General features: G+C 42.0%; 3 protein-coding genes and 2 non-coding genes across 6 annotated transcripts; all 5 read left to right on the top strand.

Moving 5' to 3' along the window:
• The first annotated feature begins 48 nt into the window (after positions 1-48).
• LOC115361729 (nascent polypeptide-associated complex subunit alpha) lies at positions 49-10,527 on the top strand. Of its 2 annotated transcripts, XM_030055319.1 has the most exons (9): positions 49-200; positions 881-955; positions 2,827-3,558; positions 8,014-8,099; positions 8,466-8,543; positions 8,645-8,791; positions 9,809-9,937; positions 10,053-10,175; positions 10,404-10,527. In XM_030055319.1, exons 2-9 carry the CDS (start codon positions 886-888, stop codon positions 10,416-10,418), a joined length of 1,380 nt encoding a protein of 459 aa, XP_029911179.1. In that variant the 5' UTR covers positions 49-200; positions 881-885; the 3' UTR covers positions 10,419-10,527. The 2 variants fall into 2 exon arrangements, with proteins under 2 accessions (XP_029911179.1, XP_029911180.1); XM_030055320.1 differs by lacking the exon at positions 2,827-3,558 and having other exon boundaries at positions 51-200.
• LOC115361728 (ice-structuring glycoprotein-like) lies at positions 4,918-8,007 on the top strand. Its single transcript, XM_030055318.1, has one exon. It carries the CDS (start codon positions 5,260-5,262, stop codon positions 7,426-7,428), a length of 2,169 nt encoding a protein of 722 aa, XP_029911178.1. The 5' UTR covers positions 4,918-5,259; the 3' UTR covers positions 7,429-8,007.
• LOC115362830 (small nucleolar RNA SNORD59) lies at positions 8,263-8,334 on the top strand. The gene has a single exon (XR_003928559.1). It is a non-coding gene; the product is annotated as a small nucleolar RNA SNORD59 (small nucleolar RNA).
• On the top strand, positions 10,250-10,323 carry LOC115362829 (small nucleolar RNA SNORD59). The gene has a single exon (XR_003928558.1). It is a non-coding gene; the product is annotated as a small nucleolar RNA SNORD59 (small nucleolar RNA).
• A 572-nt stretch (positions 10,528-11,099) lies between the features above and the next one.
• ptges3b (prostaglandin E synthase 3b (cytosolic)) lies at positions 11,100-17,019 on the top strand. Its single transcript, XM_030056131.1, has 8 exons — positions 11,100-11,299; positions 13,190-13,303; positions 13,467-13,536; positions 13,672-13,770; positions 14,158-14,247; positions 15,390-15,446; positions 15,646-15,670; positions 15,842-17,019. Coding segments are annotated over exons 1-8 (477 nt in total). The 5' UTR covers positions 11,100-11,297; the 3' UTR covers positions 15,862-17,019.
• Positions 17,020-17,534: the final 515 nt, after the last annotated feature.

Here is a 17,534-nt window from a genome sequence, read left to right as displayed (position 1 = left end):
GTTTTATGTTGAGGAATATTTGATGCATTTAGAAAATAAAGACTAGAGAGTAGACAGAAAACGACAGGATTAGGCTGCATGGCCCGACTGAGCAAAGAGATGACCCGGTAGGAGAAGCGGCGACTCCAACCGGATATCACGGCGAGACGGGGGTCACAAATCCTCTCTTACAGCCATCTTGGATATAGCATCCTGAGTCGGTGAGTGTCTCTGTCGATAATCTAACATCATCCGGCTGTTTTTTACTCATTGACTAGGGCACTAAATGCAAATTGCGTTTAAACAGAGCACAATGTCCACCTCGGTACATTTATTTGTGTCCTCCGTCCTGTAGTTTGTAAAATATGTGCGGTTGTTTGGCCGACTGCTGGATCAAAATGGGGGAACATGACTACCAGCCGACTAGCCAGGCAGCTTTGGTTACAGGCGAGCCGAGTAGCTTGTCAAGGCCGTAGGAGAAAATGTGTGACAGTCCTGTGAAGCTGACTGCCGTGACATGTGGTTTATTAGTTGAAAAGCCACGTTTAGACGGCGGAAAAAGCCACAGAGTTAGACTCGTTGAGGTGTGTTATGTTAGCTAAGTTAGCCGCTTTGCTCAGACTGACAGAACAAGTTTGCTAACATTGAAGCTAATATTGAAGCGTGGTTTCTGTCACCAGCTGTCAGGCTCGCCAAACAAGTCGTGTCAACTAATTTACAAAGCGACCCAACTGGACATTTTTTTCCAGTGGTAATGTTAGCGATAAGCTGTGTGCCAAAGCAAGCCGGCTCAAGTTTTTAGAAAGTCATACGGCGACGTTAACTACCTAAAGCTGCTTTGTGTCACAAGAGAAAGTTATCTTGAGCTATAAATTGCGCCTACCCTTCTTTTTCTTATCAGCAACCATGCCTGGTGAAGCCACAGAAACGGTCCCAGTCACCGAGCAGGAGATGCAGCAGCCTCAAGTAGAAACTGGTGCGTATGAGCTTTGCCATAACTCGCATGCTTTGTATTAATGAGTGTCAGAGGGGTCCTGGAGCTCAAGTGCTTGTTGATCTTACAGTAAGAGTGGTTAAAGTCGGTGTCCACCCTTTTTTCATAGTATTTTTTTCATAGTATTTATAGATTGGTTTTGTTGAGGGAATTCACTCTCAGCCACCCCAGACACTGAGATGATCCAACAGGTGATGGTGTTTTTTTTTTTTTTTTTTTTTTCACACTGTCACTAGACATCTGTTGGGACACTTGCATGGTGCTGTATTCAGGAAGCATGTGTTTTACACTTCCAGCAATTATAGGGCTGGTCACTAGAAGTGTGATCTTTATCATGCCGAATTTGCAGCAGCACTTTGCTCACTGACACATTTTTGGCAGCAGAAGTCACCAGCCACTGCTTTTCAATTGTAATGACAACTTTTCTCTCTAGTCATCCTTAATTGATTGTAGTTACTATATAATGAAATAATTAAAACTATTCAGTGGCATGAGATTTCCAATAAAAGTTGTTTACCACTATCAAATCAGTGGCAAATGCCTCTTGGAGAGACTAAAATGGCTGCTTACTCAAATTTGCTCTTTAAAAAAATAATACATTTTAGTTTTGACATTTGTGGTGCATATTGCTTCATTTGAAAAGGGTAATCCAGGACCCCTCAATTAAACGACTCACAATGCGCCGTGGTGGCTTGCACTGATGGTTGGGTTTTTAAGCACATGCATGGTAATTGATGATGTTTCCTTGTGTACAGAATATGCATTGACAGTCAGTATTGCACAGAGTGGATTTAACGTCTTTAGTAGTGATGGCACAGTGTTTGGTGTGTTTTTATAATTGTGCATATTTGAGTCTGGCCTTCAAGTGTATAATTGCAGCCTTTTGTACTGAGCACATCTTCTGTATTAACACAAAACGGTGCCTGTGTTTCTTCTTGGGCTTTTCTTTAAAACGGTTTATTTTGTTGTAAAGTATTGAGCCTGCACAATTAGGCTATTCTTTAAAGCCTTTTGCTTGGACTAGGCACTTAATTTTCTTAGCGACTGACATGTTGATATCAAGTATCACGGATTCAGGTGGAATGACACAAAACCATAAATTATACCTTTCACAAGTTATCTTAACATTGCCACAAGAATGTTAGAAGCATAACAAGCAAAAGAGATTGCATAGATAGATAGATACTTTATTCATCCCGAAGGAAATTCACATTAGTTAACAAATCACTGGTTGCTGCAAAGGAATGCCATTTATATTGAATGGGGATTTAAATAGATGCTTTTAGGTGAGTTGAGGTCTTTTATGCGTGGACAAGTTTTGACTCGTAAGAGGAAAATTATTTTCAGGGGGTGTTCAGGATAAAACTATTTTCTACAAAACAGTGACTGATGTTAAGGTCATAATTTCCAGTCTTACACAGTGGTGCAGTTTGCGGGGAGGGATTTCACTTGAGCTGTGGTTGGTCTAGTTCATCTTGGTCTGTATATGTATTGAAAAGTTTCTATTTCCTTGGATAGGCTTTGTACATCTTGGGATTAAAGGAGTTCTTCCAGCATTCATCTCATGTTTGGACACTGCATGGTATTTGGGAAATGGGCACGTATTCTTTTGAATGCGCACAGCACCCCGTTTTACACTGGTAATTCAAGATTTTGTTTCATTATTGCATCCCTGAACTCCTTCACAAACACACTTTTTTCTGTCAGTGTGTTGTGCACAACCCCCACGTTCACTGTAAGTGTATATCCATTAAGTTTTCTTAAAATGTGTGGTGCACAAGCAGAATACCTCCTCACACAACTGCTGTGACTGCCCTTCCCCCCCGTTGCTCCACTTGCTCTTTCTCCCTCAGCTGCAACGGTGTTGAGTTCCTCTGCTCATCCTGAGATGGCTGTTCCTGTTGGGAACAAGGCATCCCCACTGGAGAGTCCTATGCCTCCAGAAATCTCTGTTGCCTCTAAAGAGGGAGACTCCCAACCACCACCCGTGCAAGCTAATGCTGAGGCTGCTGGTGATCAACTAAATGGTGCAGCTACAACACAGATCAGCCAGCAAACTGAAGATACTGGTGTGGAGGAGACACCTGTGTCACTACAAGCAACCCCTGTTGACTCAGCAGTGACTGAAGAATGTGTGCCCCCGACTGAGGCTCCTGTTCCTGCCACAGAAGAGAAACACACTTGTGAATGTGAAGCTCTCCCTGAAGGGGTAGTTAAGAATCAGGAGTCAGTTGCTGCTGCTGATCAATCTGCCAGCCAAGTGCCTGACAAGATTGTGGTTGACGCTTTTGCAAAGTCTGTTGTGGAAGAACCAGGGGTAGCGGCTGCTTCTGAAGAGCTGAGCACAGGCAGTGTAGATGAGAAGGAAGGTGGTGTGCCAGGGCATGCAGAAGAAGGCCCGAAGAATACTTGCCTCGATGCAGCTCCTAAAAATGTCGATATACTACCTGGAGATGTGAATGTTGACGTGGCCACTCAAAATGAAAATCTTGAGAAAGAACCTACTATATTGCTCTCTAAGGCCATCCAGTCAAAGGTGACCTCCAATTGTGCAGGTCCATCCCTTTCCACCCGGCATGTGTCAGGTGGGTTTCCATGTGTAAAAAGTTGGAGCTCGCACCACTTCTGTCTTCTTGCATAGCTCTTTACTTTTGAATGCACATAATTTTCTACATAATTGACATCAGTGGCGGTTAAAGTGTATTTTTTTCACAAACCAAATGGAGTCCTAAATTTTAAATTAAACTAGCTTGATGTGTTTTGGCCTAGTTCTTGTGAAGGAAGACAGTCATATCCTCAGACAAGGCATGTACAGTACAGAGTCTATTTACCACTTAACCCAAAGTGGAAAACATCTTGGCAAGCAGCGAGGACACACTTAGTCCTGTTTCTCATCACCCTGTTAATGGTAGTGGGAACTCTGTCTTGGTGGGACACCTGCCTTATTTACCTAAAGTTCTGTCTTGTTTACTCATTTGTCAGGCATTAATACTTTATGTTAGAAGTCTGCATCATTCATTCCAGCTTCCGTGGTCTTGTCAGCGCCTACTCCAATTCAGTGATAAATCAGTTTCTGAATAATTGCAGCCCTTTCCACAGATCAAAATTGATTCTCTCTTGTAAAAATTGTGTATTTCAGCAGGATGTCACTGAGTAGGGTACCTGAGTTAGGTAGTAGGGTAAATTTCACGAATGTTGTATTTTACGTGAGAGAGAGATTTTTGCGCCTACTAGGGATTAAACGTTCCTTAGATCGATTTCTCATCTGGTGTTCATACTTGGTGTTTACGTTAGGATTCAACATTTTAATATTGTTGTGGGCAGGCTGCAGCCTCTAAAAGTTTTTCTACCTTGAAGCAAGCCAGTCCATTGTAGCAGTACCATCCAACCTGACAGCATTCTTGCATGTTTGAACAAAATAGCCTAGTGCAGTTTTAGTGGTGATGCTCTCCTTGCTAATTTAATTTCTGCAGAGTAACAGCACCCCACGCAAATAAAATGCAACTAATGTATTTATGGTCAAATAGCCAACCTTTGGTCAATAATATTCATCTAGTGTTAACAGTTTGATTATATCAACAACCCTGGAATTAATACATGAGTTTTCAAAGTAGGGCTGAACTTTTTTTTTTTTTTTAAATCCGATTGTGAATAATTTTACAGTTAATGATAATAATCACACCTTTCACCTTTATCAAAAAATGGGTCCTCCTGAGATCTGGATATTGCACTTTCCAATTTTGAAAATATTTAGATTAACTGTCTGTCGGATACTATGTCTACCTGGGGAAAAACAAAAAACAAACTATGGCATGCGTCTACAATATAGGTTAACTGCAACACAGCACTGTGATTTACCATGTCACAAAATACTCTAGTGGTACATCTGGGAAATTTTTTTTTTTTTGTCCAAAGAGCGTTGTCACTGTGTGTTTTTTTTTTTTTTTTTTCTCCTGTGTGTAAGACTGTAGTATGTAGTATGCATTTTGAATGGTGTTTTGCATCATGTTCCAAAACTAGGCGTTGTGTTCTTCTCCTAACCTTTTGAAGGATAACTGCCTCTTGGTTCTTGCAATCATTTAACTTGCATGACTAAGGCCTTAATTGCCCCAATGATTTTTTTTTAAAGAATATTGTTTTTTTATTTAGCTACACCTCCTGCCCCAGCTTCCTCCCAGCAACCAAAGGCTGCCTCTGGCCCTGCTAAGCCCAAGGGCAAAGATGCCAAGAGTGGGCCGGGTTCTTCCGCCCCAAAGGCTGTCCCTGGCAGAAGAAAACGCTCCTCAATGTCTGCCTCTTCCTCCTCTCCCACCTCCCCTAAATCTACTCCATCCTCTACCCCACTCTCACCCCTACCGTCTCCCCTAGCTGCCTCACCTGGAGGCTCTTCTGATGCTGGTCACGGTAATCGCTCCACCCCAAAAGTCGTCAAGGCTGGCAAACAAGGAAAAGCTAAGAAAGGAGAGGCATTTGTGCCTGCTCCTATCCCTGACGAATGCAAGGCCACCTCAGGAGATAAACCCAAGCCAGACACACCTGTAGTTCAGGCTAACCCTGCCCCAGTTAAGCCAAAAGAACCCTCACCCACCAACAAAAAGGCCACTGCAGCCCCTGCTGCTTTTAAAGTTACCTCAAAGCCTGCTGCTCCAGCTCCAGTGTCATTTTCAGATACTCTTGCTTCCAGCCCTCCCAAATCAGTTGAAGTTAAGGCAGCTTCACCAAAATCTGCTCCTGTTGTTGCAGTCGTAGATGATGATGATCTTCCTCCCCTCATCCCACCTGAGAAGCCAGTCAAGATGCCAGTTTTCACACCCCCTGTTCAGAAAGAGGGTGAAAAATCTAAACCTTCAGCTGAAATGAAGTCGACTGCAGGGTCTGCCCCTGGTGTCCATAAAGCAGAGAAAATTGCTGAGCCTCCTCAAGCTGCTACTAAGTCTGCACCTGTTGAGGCTGTAAAAGCTGCACCAGCAGAGGCTATCAAGCCAGTAATTGAGCCTAAGTCCATACCTGTTGATGTTGCCAAACCTTCTGCCAAGACAAAACCTACTCCTGTTGAGGCTGCCAAACCTGCTGCCCAGGCTAAAGCTGCTCCTGTTGAGGCTGCTAAACCAGCTGCCCAGGCCAAACCTGCACCCACTGAGGCTGCTAAACCAGCTGCCCAGGCTAAAGCTGCTCCCGTTGAGGCTGCTAAACCAGCCGCCCAGGCCAAACCTGCACCCACTGCGGCTGCTAAACCAGCTGCCCAGGCTAAAGCTGCTCCCGTTGAGGCTGCTAAACCAGCTGCCCAGGCCAAAGCTGCTACCGTTGAGGCTGCTAAACCAGCTGCCCAGGCCAAAGCTGCTCCCGTTGAGGCTGCTAAACCAGCTGCCCAGGCCAAAGCTGCTCCTGTTGAGGCGGCTAAACCAGCTGCCCAGGCCAAAGCTGCTCCCGTTGAGGCTGCTAAACCAGCTGCCCAGGCCAAAGCTGCTCCTGTTGAGGCGGCTAAACCAGCTGCCCAGGCCAAAGCTGCTCCCGTCGAGGCGGCTAAACCAGCTGCCCAGGCCAAAGCTGCGCCCGTCGAGGCGGCTAAACCAGCTGCCCAGGCCAAAGCTGCGCCCGTCGAGGCGGCTAAACCAGCTGCCCAGGCCAAAGCTGCGCCCGTCGAGGCGGCTAAACCAGCTGCCCAGGCCAAACCTGCGCCCGTCGAGGCGGCTAAACCAGCTGCCCAGGCCAAAGCTGCGCCCGTCGAGGCTGCTAAACCAGCTGCCCAGGCCAAAGCTGCGCCCGTCGAGGCTGCTAAACCAGCTGCCCAGGCCAAAGCTGCGCCCGTCGAGGCTGCTAAACCAGCTGCCCAGGCCAAAGCTGCGCCCGTCGAGGCTGCTAAACCAGCTGCCCAGGCCAAACCTGCGCCCGTCGAGGCTGCTAAACCAGCTGCCCAGGCCAAACCTGCGCCCGTCGAGGCTGCTAAACCAGCTGCCCAGGCCAAACCTGCGCCTATCAAGGATGTCAAACCGGCTGCTGAACCTAAACCTGTTCTTGTTGAGGTCGTTGATGTCAAACCAGCTACTGTTAAGGCTGCTAAGCAAGCCACCGAGGCCAAGCATGTGCCTGTTGAGGCTGCTAAGCCGGCTGCCACTCCTGCTACCAAAGCAGCAGTGCAGCCATCATCTGCTCCCTCCAAGCCCACTCCTGTTGAGCCAGCTGTTGCTCCCCAAGCAAGCAAGAAGCTCACATTTGCGGAGGCAGTTGCAAAACCTGCCCCTGTTAAACCTGAGGTTGAGGTAATTAGTACGCCATCCGAACCTGTTTCAGCACCCAAACCTGCCCCCACACCTGCTAAAACCCCAGCCAAGGTGGAACCTGTGATCAAGAATGACAAGGGTATTTTCTCCTTTCTCTGTTTGTCCCAACTGTGTTTTCCCAATCGTCAATACATTATGGTAATTTTACAGATGCTTAAATATGCCATTCTTTAAGCAAGGCAAGGTTCAGGAGTTCGCAGTAACCTTGGGTGAAATGTAACTTCACACTGGCCTGTTTCAAAGATGTTACTTAATTGTTGAAGTCACTGCTCATGCCCAGTGCAATTAATTTTCCACAGAAACATAAACCTGTTATATTGTCATATCTTCTAATTTTGTTCCATCTTTTTGTATTTAAGTTTACATTTTTTTGTGTTGTCACTGGTATATAATTTGTAGTGCCACAATTGGGAGAAATGTCAGTGGTATTGAATAATGGAGGTGTTACATGGTCCTTGCCGTGATGCACAGTATTGTGTATTTGAGTTAAAATGGATCTTAATTGCATTTTTTTGACTTTGAGCCAGCAAGTAATAGCAGTTGCAGGTTCTTAACCTAAATCCATGTTTTGTGGTTCTTTAGATTTTAGAAAGCACTTAAAACAGGTTTCCATTTCAGATACATCCAAACATTTTGATCATTAATTGATCTATTTTGATTTTATTCTCCAGGTTTGATTCGGGTTTTTTGGTAAGTTTGTAGACATGAACAGGTTTTAATGTTGTGACTAACTTGTGTTTCTATGGATGTCTTCTGTAGGATCTGGCACAGAGTCTGATAGTGATGAATCAGTCCCTGAGCTGGAGGAACAGGACTCTGCACAGACACAGACACAACAGGCTCAGGTAAGAGTTGAATCCTGGTTACCATTTCCAGAAACACACATTAGTGGACATGTTTGAATCGGTCTGGTTTGCCTTGTCTGGTGTATTGTGTTCACTTGTCCAGACAGAATCTCAGTAGAAAAGATCATTTCAACATCTGCTGCTCAAAACCTTGGTCTTTAACTCTTCGATGATGATTGACACAGTGACTTTCGTTCTTCTGAGTTTACTGAAGCCCTTTCTGTCCCTGAGAAGAGAATTTGTTTAGTATGACTTGCATTAGTCATGTTGTGACTGTTAGCAGGTCATTTTCCAATTTGAGTAATTATTGGCACTGTTTTACTTGGCTGTATAAAGTGTGGATGATTATTCTGATATCTTGTACAGCTCGCAGCTGCTGCTGAAATAGATGAGGAACCTGTTAGCAAAGCCAAACAGAGCCGCAGTGAAAAGAAGGCACGAAAGGTAATGTCTTGACATTGTGATACTACATTGTAAATATGAATTTGGTTGTCAAAACAGTCACGTGAATAATTAAACCACTGATTAATTTTTATTTTCTGCAGGCAATGTCAAAGCTTGGTCTCCGGCAGGTAACAGGAGTCACCAGGGTCACCATTCGCAAATCCAAGAACATCCTATTCGTCATTACCAAACCAGATGTCTACAAGAGCCCTGCATCAGACACCTACATTGTCTTCGGAGAGGCGAAGGTATGTAACCAGCAGGGATGCTATCAGCTTATCAGAACTTTATTCAGGACTCCAGATTGCCATTTGTGTGCTGGCCTGGAGGCATGTTTCCAGACCTCTTGCAGGTAAATTAAAATTTTTAAGCGGCCCACGTGAGCCAGGACATTTCAGAGTCCCAATGAGACAATACACATCACCTCAAATAATTTGCTTGTAGTGATTATAATATTATGTTGTGATGAATTTAACTGGATAATGTTAGGAAGCTGTAGCTTACCAAGTCTAATTTTTGTCATACACAATAAAGGTTTTACATTCTGTTTATAAAAACAAAATGTACATTTGGTTAAATGAGCTTCCTAAAACGACTCAGTCATTGCAAGTTTTAATCACTCATACATTTACATTTCAAAATATTAAACTGGCATTATTGCACCTAATGGCAATAACGTGCCATGAGGTTAGGCAGTTGACCTGTCAGTTTAGGCTCGTCCTTGTAAAGTGCATAGCTGCCATTGAAACCAGTGTTGGAGCTGTCCGTCTACACATGGGTTTGATGACATTTCACAAACATTCCCATGAACAATGCATGTGCACAAATGGTTGAATGAGACTGGAGAAACATTTGTTTACTTATTCGTGCTAACATTATTTCATTGTAAAATTATTTTATCACACCTGATCATTTTGTCTTAGTATGGTTATCTACTCTTGGACATTCAGTTGTCAAGTTTCAATTACCTGTCACTGAGCCTGTAATTACAGTGGTAGGACTTAGTGTTCAGTGATTACAATGGTAGGGCCATTGATTTTGAAATTTACCTCTATAATGAGTCAGCTATCCATAGTCGCATTTATAGCTGTCAAATGAGTCTGTCATAGTTGGTCTTGGCTTTTTGTAAAATGGCAGAACAGAGCCATTGAGCAATTCAGGTGATGAACAGCAGCCTATTCACGATGGTACATGACGTCCTTCAGCCAAGAAGTAATCAAAGGATGTGGTATTGATATCTCTCCCTTTTCTTTCTCACTACTTAGATTGAGGATCTTTCCCAGCAAGCCCAGCTGGCTGCTGCAGAAAAGTTCAAGGTACAGGGAGAAGCTGTATCAAACATCCAAGAAAACACACAGACGCCAACTGTACAAGAGGAGAGCGAAGAGGAAGAGGTAAAATGCTCTATTCTGTTGAGTGAAAAAGGATATAAGCTAATATGCACGTTGACTGAAAAAAAGTATTTCAATTTGATGTATTAAAAATTGTTACTTCCTTTTTTTTATATAGGTTGATGAGACCGGGGTCGAGGTGAAGGACATTGAACTCGTGATGTCACAAGCCAACGTGTCGCGGGCGAAGGCCGTACGCGCCCTGAAAAATAACAACAATGACATTGTCAATGCTATTATGGTAAGATTTAAAAAAAAAAAAAAAAAAAAAACTCTACTGGTTATTTTGTATCTGTGGAGTAATGAAGTCAAAACTCTTCTGTGATGATTGATACAGTGACTTTCGTTCTTCTGAGTTTACTGAAGCCAAATTTTCTGTCCTGAGAAGAGAAGTCAGTATGTAACCATGAAAAGGCCTGTTTACATTTACACATATAGTGACTTTGTCTTTTTTGTAAATCTCTTTCAGGAGTTGACAATGTAGTGGGACACCGGCGGCAAAGGGGTCAAGAAAGGTTGCTGATTTAATCTACGCTTGTTTATACAGTTTATACCCAAGATGGAAATAAAGTTGTGGCTTGATTAAAATGAAATTTTGTGTTTGTGTTTTCATTTTTTTTTTTTTTTTTATGTGTATGATTTTTGGAATGGGGATGGGGGGTTCCTGGTTTTGTTTTGGGTGCAGGGTTGTGTATCGTGCTTTAAGCAAGGATCTTCAGGTGTGTGTGCCCATGGATGCAGGTGCACAGATGATTAAATCCTAGCTCTCTGGTTGCTCAACATAATTTAGGATCTGAAAAATGTGATAAATAACCCATTAATTTGTAGTCAGTCCTGTAGTCAAATATGAATTTGAATATCACCATGGGATGACACAGCTCCTATTTCGATGGCAGCTGCTCTGCATATCATCCCCATTATTTTACATAACATGTTTGACTCCGTGTGAACCACACGCTAATCTAAACCACTTACACTTAGTTCTGTGTAGATGTGAGTGTGTGTGTGTATCTCGGTATATGATCACTTTAAGTCATGATTCAAAGTGCAAGTCATTTACCTGCAGCATACTAGGGGCATGTTACTCTGCTCAGGTTGAGGAGGACATGAAGGGTGGAGACGTGAGCATCCTGCTGCCTTGCTCACATCACCGGCAGCTGTGGCTGAAAGCTCTAGAAACGTCTAGTGCGCGCTAACTGCGTCAGTCACGTCATTCTCATCGAGTGATACGCAGGAAGATCCGGAGTCCAGTCCACAGTCTGGAGCCGCTGCATTGATTGTATTGGGCATTTCTCAGTCTGCTGTCATAAGCAAACCTGTAAGACGGGTGCTATCTGTGAAGAGGAAGACCGGTTAAACAGACATGTAAGTTATGCAGAAAAATGACGAGTGAGTGCAACTGAGGATAGCTCACTAGCACTAGCTTAACCTGAGGTGCTAACTAGCTAGCATGGCTAACGCTAGCCGTCTAACAACATGCTTTGGCAAAGGCGGGAGGGTTGGCCTTGCCTCACTGACTTGTAAGCTAACCTTAACTCACTCGCTAGTTAGCCACAACCTCACACAATGGCCAGAGTACCCATTAGACACCTTAGCCGGTATTTTAATATCCATGGGTTTGCGGTGATTGACAGAAATCTGTGGCTTTTGCTCGTGGCATTGGGTCAGGTGCACCGCATGGCTTTACTAACGTAATATGGCTAACCTCATTAGCTTCGGCTAGCCATGCGTTCAGAGCTGCCCTGACTGGAAGCCCATCAGTTCATTTGCAGGCAGTATCATACCTGAACATAGAGGGGAATTTCACGTATTAAATGAGAGTTAAGACTATTCTTGGCTAACCTGACGCCCAGCCTCACTGTTGGCTGCTCAGCGACATAACATTAGCTCGCCAATATAACGGCAACAAAAAGCCAAACGGTCATCATGACGCCTTGATTGGTTCACGGTAACTTTTAAGAGGATTTGATGTTAAGCTAAGGTCATAGATGATGTACAGAGAATAATGTCAGTCATCATAAAACTGCGGGTGACGTTGCTCTTGTCCATCAAAGATATCCCATCGCTTGAACACATGGAAGTGCAAGTCGCTGGGTTACTAGTGATAGGCTCGCCCACTTCTCATTGATGTAACATCAAACAGGCAATTGTGGAGAACATAAACAAATACTGGAAACATCCTGTACATGTCATCAGTGTTTTTATTATTGTCATGGTGATAATGCATGTGGATCTTGGATCATTTGTACTTTTTTAAATTCATTAACCTTACACAGCTTAATTGAAGTGATATGATTTGAACACCAGGAATACTTTGATGGTGAGCTTGTGATCTTGACTTATTAGTCACGACCAGGCCTTCATTATTCCATGGAAATTGTGCCTTGTTGTATCTTTGGCAACGACAAGTCAGACTAGGTTTGCTGTAATGTTCATAAGGCTTATAAAAAAACAAATTTAACCCATCTTAATGACCTTGTTGAGTGACTTAGTGACTTATAAGCATTTCATGTTATTGAGGAGTCAAGTTTTCACATCTGCTGTTATTATGCAAAGACCTTTTTTGTTGCTTTGGTCATCTGGACACAGGAGCACTCTGAGTAATTGGATGCTGAATGGTAACTCAATAGGCTAACTTTTTGATGCCAAGCTACTGTAGCTGAAGCCCGGCCCTTTCGCCCTTTAGTACAGGTGGTCTGTATTACGGGATGACGGGATGACGGGATGACGGGATGACGATCTGTGCTTGCACACCCAACAAGTGTTTCCGTGACTGTTGAATTTTTTCTGATATCAGAGACATGGCTGCAGCCATCTATTACTGGACTTGGCTATTCAACTAGCAAGATGCACGATGCTTTCTATTCTCCCCTGCACCGAAAGGACTGAGCCCTAATTTCGTTGCATTATTATACGTATATGATTGTGCAATGACAATAAAAATCTATCTATCTATCTATCTATTATGCACTCCCTTAATATACACCATGTCTAACAACAAATATGAACAACTAGGAGTTATCTGCAGCCATTGTGGAGTTTTTGAACCAGACTACAGCAATGTTAAAAACTGTCCAAAGGCTGCAGGACTTTCTTGTTTGTAGCAATTGGGTTAATATGAAATTGCACTTGTTAGTTTACTACTCAGATTGTTTAAAAAAAAAAAAAAAAAAAAAATCACACCTTTAAACTAACAAGGCTTTAGTTTTGTAAATGACCAGTGTTGATGTTTTGGTGTCTCCTGTCCCTTTCTAGGCATCCAGCAACTGCCAAGTGGTACGATAGGAGAGACTCCGTTTTCATTGAGTTCTGTGTAGCAGACAGCAAGGATGTTAAGGTCAATTTTGATAAAACAAAGTTTGGTTTCAGGTATGGATGTCTCAAATTATGTCTTGTAACAAAAATTAAACTGTATCTACATGTGAATATCTTGTTAAATGTATTTGCTGGTTTAACTGTTACAGTCAGTCTTGGTGATTAACTCTTTCCTTCAACAGATAATTCATCAAATTTCCTTTGCTTCTCCCCTCAGTTGTCTTGGAGGAACCGACAATGTCAAACACGAGAATGAAATAGACCTTTTTGAAGCCATTGATCAAAATGTAAGATTCCCTTGAATCACTGCTTTATTTCATCTTGTTGCAGAAGGTCTAGGCAGTACTGTGGATTTCATTGTACAAAGTGTAGAGAGAAATCAACCACATTGAATGTCATGTCTTTTTTCCTCTGCAACACAGGAATCCAAACATAAACGCACAGATCGCTCAGTGTTGTGCTGTTTACGAAAAGCAGAGCCAGGGAAGGCATGGCCTAGGCTAACAAAAGAGAAGGCTAAGGTCAGTTACACACACATACACACACACACAGATGTATGTAAAGATGTCATTAGAATATAAAGGGCAGTGTTTGTCTAAATTCAGTGTGACAGATGGATATAACTGATAATTGTTTAAGCATAATATTTGAATGCCACTCAACAAATGAAGGTGGTGAAATGTTTGTGTTGTTGTATTTTCTAGTAAGAAGATATTTAAGGGTCTAAAGGGTAGGCACAATAAGCTTAGGCTTCAGCCTACACCTTCTCGGCCTGTTATCTCAATGAAAGTGAAAGAAAATTGCATTGTATTAATTTACTCTTAAATGACCAAATAAAACTACTACTACTACTACTACTACTACTTCAGATAACCATACTAAGTATGTTTGATCATTCATGTCTGCAGTTGACTTGGCTCAGTGTTGACTTCAACAATTGGAAAGACTGGGAAGATGACTCGGACGATGAGTTTGGCCAGTACGACCAATTCTCAGACGTGAGTGAAATGCATCAATCAACATATATTGATCTACATAAATTAAACATGATGACAGATTTGATTTTACTTATTTATTCATTTTGACCATGTTCATTCATATATATATATATATATATATAATATGTGTGTATGTATATTAGAGCTGCTCGATTAATCGAATTTTAATCGTGATTACGTTTTTGGCTCCAGACGATCTCAAAATTAATATAATAGAGGAAAAACGATTATTTTGTCAGTTTTCAGAGGGTGAGGCTGAGCAGCGTCGCTTGGCTGATAAAAAAGGTAGAACCACTTCATTAGTGTGGGCAGGGACAGTTTTTGCTATAGGCAATGTGGGCAACCGCCCAGGGCGCAATCTACTTGGGGGCGCACGAGTGCCCTCAAAAAATAAATAAATAAATAAATAAATAAAACTACCATATTGACCCGCATAAAAGACGACCCTGATTTTAAGATGACCCTTCTTTTTCAAGACCCTTTTTTGGAAAAATAGGCTACTTTTCATATGGACAAAACCTTGTTTGAATAAAAAAGCCACCGGCCGGCATCAGGCGGTCCGGCCGCGGCACCGGCCGGCATCAGGTGGGCCGGCCGCCGGTACCGCGCCCACCCGGTCAGGTCTGCCAGATTTGACAAGTAAGCAGCCGGCGCTGTGGCCGGCTCGCCTGATGCCACGGCCGACTGGTGCCGGTAAGAGTAGTAACATGGAAGGGCGCAAGCCAATAATTTCGCCTAGGGCGGCAACATAGGCATTGGATTCCAAACATGTTCAATAAATGCTGTTCCAAATTCAAAGACATAATTGTGATTTCAGTATTGACCAAAATAATTGTGATTTTGATTTTTTCCATAATCGAGCAGCCCTAATGTATATGTATGAGAGAGAGTGTTTTTGTTAGTATCAAAATCGTTACTTATACATTCAGTGAAAGAGTATATGCTTTTGCTCTGCAATCAAAATGCCTTATTTTTGTGACTTTGAAGTGCAAAAGTCACAGAGTTATCTTTGACTTTAGTCTACTTTCAGTGCTGTGAATATAGGCCTTCAGAAGTGGCATCATTGGAGATAGGGTATGAATGCTTGGGAGCCATTTTATGAAAGTGAATGATCTGGCTCTGGCTGTTTTTTCACATTCCAGATGATGAACAACATGGGAGGTGACGATGACCTACCTGGCCTAGATGGTGCTGATGATGTAAGCATCTTTTTTTTTTTTTCTTTGTTACTTTGTTTACATACTTCTATCAATAAACTGATAATGAAACTGATGTTTTCTGGGGCTTCAGCCCATAATCCTAAATTGTAGTGAACTCTTGTTGAACCGGTACCTAGGGGGATGATTTGTTGAAGATCTTACATTGCTTAACCATGTGTGTTTTTTTTCTGCTTTTCAGGATGAGTCTGATAGTGATGATGAGAGTAAGTATTTTTTCTTTTTCTCTTTCAGACTATATTGTCAACAATAGTAGTTATGATACTGATTTATTTGACAGATTTTTAAAGAAGTTCAATATCACATGTTCCATTTTGAAATGCAGTTGTTTTACTCATAAGGCTTAATGTGTCTCCTTTTCATCATTTTATTTTCAGAAATGCCGACTTTGGAATAGAAGACTGTAAAACCCTAGAAAGAGAAATGCAAGAACAGAAGGCAGGAGGAATCAGTGGTGGGGAAAAAAAACTGTATATCTTGAAATTGAAGGCAGTGACAAAAAAACTGTACATATAAGTCAGTAGCCATATTTAAATCCATAGCCTCAGCTCCAAAACTCGTTACCAATCAGTCCACTGAAGGTTGATATGCATAGTATTGTACAGAGCAGCTATCTCCACTTCCATTTGCAGTACTGCACCTTTTGGGTATCCTGTTTTACTGTTAATTATTACAACTAAGCACACATTATTTGTTTGAAAAGCTGTATAGTTGTCCTCAACTGAGCAATACATGTTAAAGAGATTTACAAATTATTTGCAAATGAATTGTGGTTTAAAAGAATTGTCTTACGCCCACCCATTCCCAATGTTGTGTTGTTTTTTGTTTTTTTTTAAGTTAGTTGATTGATGTAGTTTATCTTTAAAGACTATGATTTAAGAAGACACTAGCTTTGTACCTCAGAGGATTAGATGCATTTACTGATTGGGTTCCTCTAATGCCTTCCATGTGGCGTGTATTAGATATCCAGGAAACCATTACGTGTTTCTGTAGCTTAGCCTTCCAGCTTATGTATTTCCCTTAACGTCTTCACCTGTCCGTCTACGTTGGTAAAACTGCAATATTCTGGAATTCACGCAGAAAGTACATACCGCTTCTTCTCGGTTCTCTTTTTAACGCTCCTTATCATGAGTTGATCAAGTTCCCTATGGTTCAGTATCTTTACAGTGGTTTTCTCCAAATCCATTTAACACTCTCACTCATCCAACTGCAGAACGAAAGTAACATTTTTCAGACAATTAAGAGGCTTGAAGCTTAGTTGGGCCTCAACAGCATCCGGTTGGTTTGTTGCTACCCTCAAGGTTCACTCAGTTTGTTCATGTAGAATAGATCCTCTCTTGTTGGAAAGAGAGTGTCGGGGTGATATGGCAGCGTGTAATGACCAAATTATATTTGCACTGTCAATAAAATGTAAGGGGAGACAAGTATGAGTATAGTTGTTGTGTATTTCAACCTGACTGCGTATCACAGACTGAAGAACTTCAAATGTTGAATTACAGTGAAAATTCTTTTTTTATTGTCTACATCTTTCTAATAAACTGTTTAAGACTCATTATTTTAAATGTCTTTATTTTTATTCACATGTTGATACTTTTAGTTGTTTTTTTTTATCTTTTAAACCTATCATGTTCTCAGTGAAACATATGATACAGGTAAATGTATGATAAATTCGTCAGTGTTTCTGGTCTAAGCTATCATTTGTAAAGGGAGTTTTGTAGACCTCAGGCCTTATAGATTAGGCAGCAAGTTAGGCTTTTAATTTGGTGATGCAGGGCAGGCGCTAGGACCTAGAAACGCCCAGGCTCTCAGTCATTAATATGAGCATACTTCCTCTTCGGGCCTGATTTCTTTACTGTCATTTCCAAGAAGCCAGCTGCAATTCACAACACTACTTCCCTGTTTTGACGCTGAAGCGCATTAAAGTAAAGGCGCTGATTTATTCATTTATTAGTTCATTTTTGCCTTTTGGATTTCAAATGTCACAGGTAACCACAGAGGTGACACTTAAGCTATCATAAATGTAATTGCGTCGCTCCCCATAGTTTTATTGGCTGAGTCGAACAATATTAA

Source organism: Myripristis murdjan, chromosome 7, assembly GCF_902150065.1.
Source record: "Myripristis murdjan chromosome 7, fMyrMur1.1, whole genome shotgun sequence".
NCBI classification, from domain to species: Eukaryota; Metazoa; Chordata; class Actinopteri; order Holocentriformes; family Holocentridae; genus Myripristis; species Myripristis murdjan.
Note: the sequence above shows the minus strand (reverse complement) of the source record. Positions and strands in the feature narration are given on the sequence as shown.

Excerpts from the sequence above, each read along its gene's own strand:
- LOC115361729 (XM_030055319.1), top strand. The coding sequence starts at position 886 with ATGCCTGGTGAAGCCACAGAAACGGTCCCAGTCACCGAGCAGGAGATG. Across the intron at positions 3,559-8,013 it reads TTCCACCCGGCATGTGTCAG|GATCTGGCACAGAGTCTGAT; the intron begins GTGGGTTTCCAT and ends TGTCTTCTGTAG. Across the intron at positions 8,100-8,465 it reads CACAGACACAACAGGCTCAG|CTCGCAGCTGCTGCTGAAAT; the intron begins GTAAGAGTTGAA and ends TATCTTGTACAG.
- LOC115361728 (XM_030055318.1), top strand. The coding sequence starts at position 5,260 with ATGTCTGCCTCTTCCTCCTCTCCCACCTCCCCTAAATCTACTCCATCC.
- ptges3b (XM_030056131.1), top strand. Across the intron at positions 13,304-13,466 it reads AAAACAAAGTTTGGTTTCAG|TTGTCTTGGAGGAACCGACA; the intron begins GTATGGATGTCT and ends TTCTCCCCTCAG. Across the intron at positions 13,537-13,671 it reads TTGAAGCCATTGATCAAAAT|GAATCCAAACATAAACGCAC; the intron begins GTAAGATTCCCT and ends TCTGCAACACAG.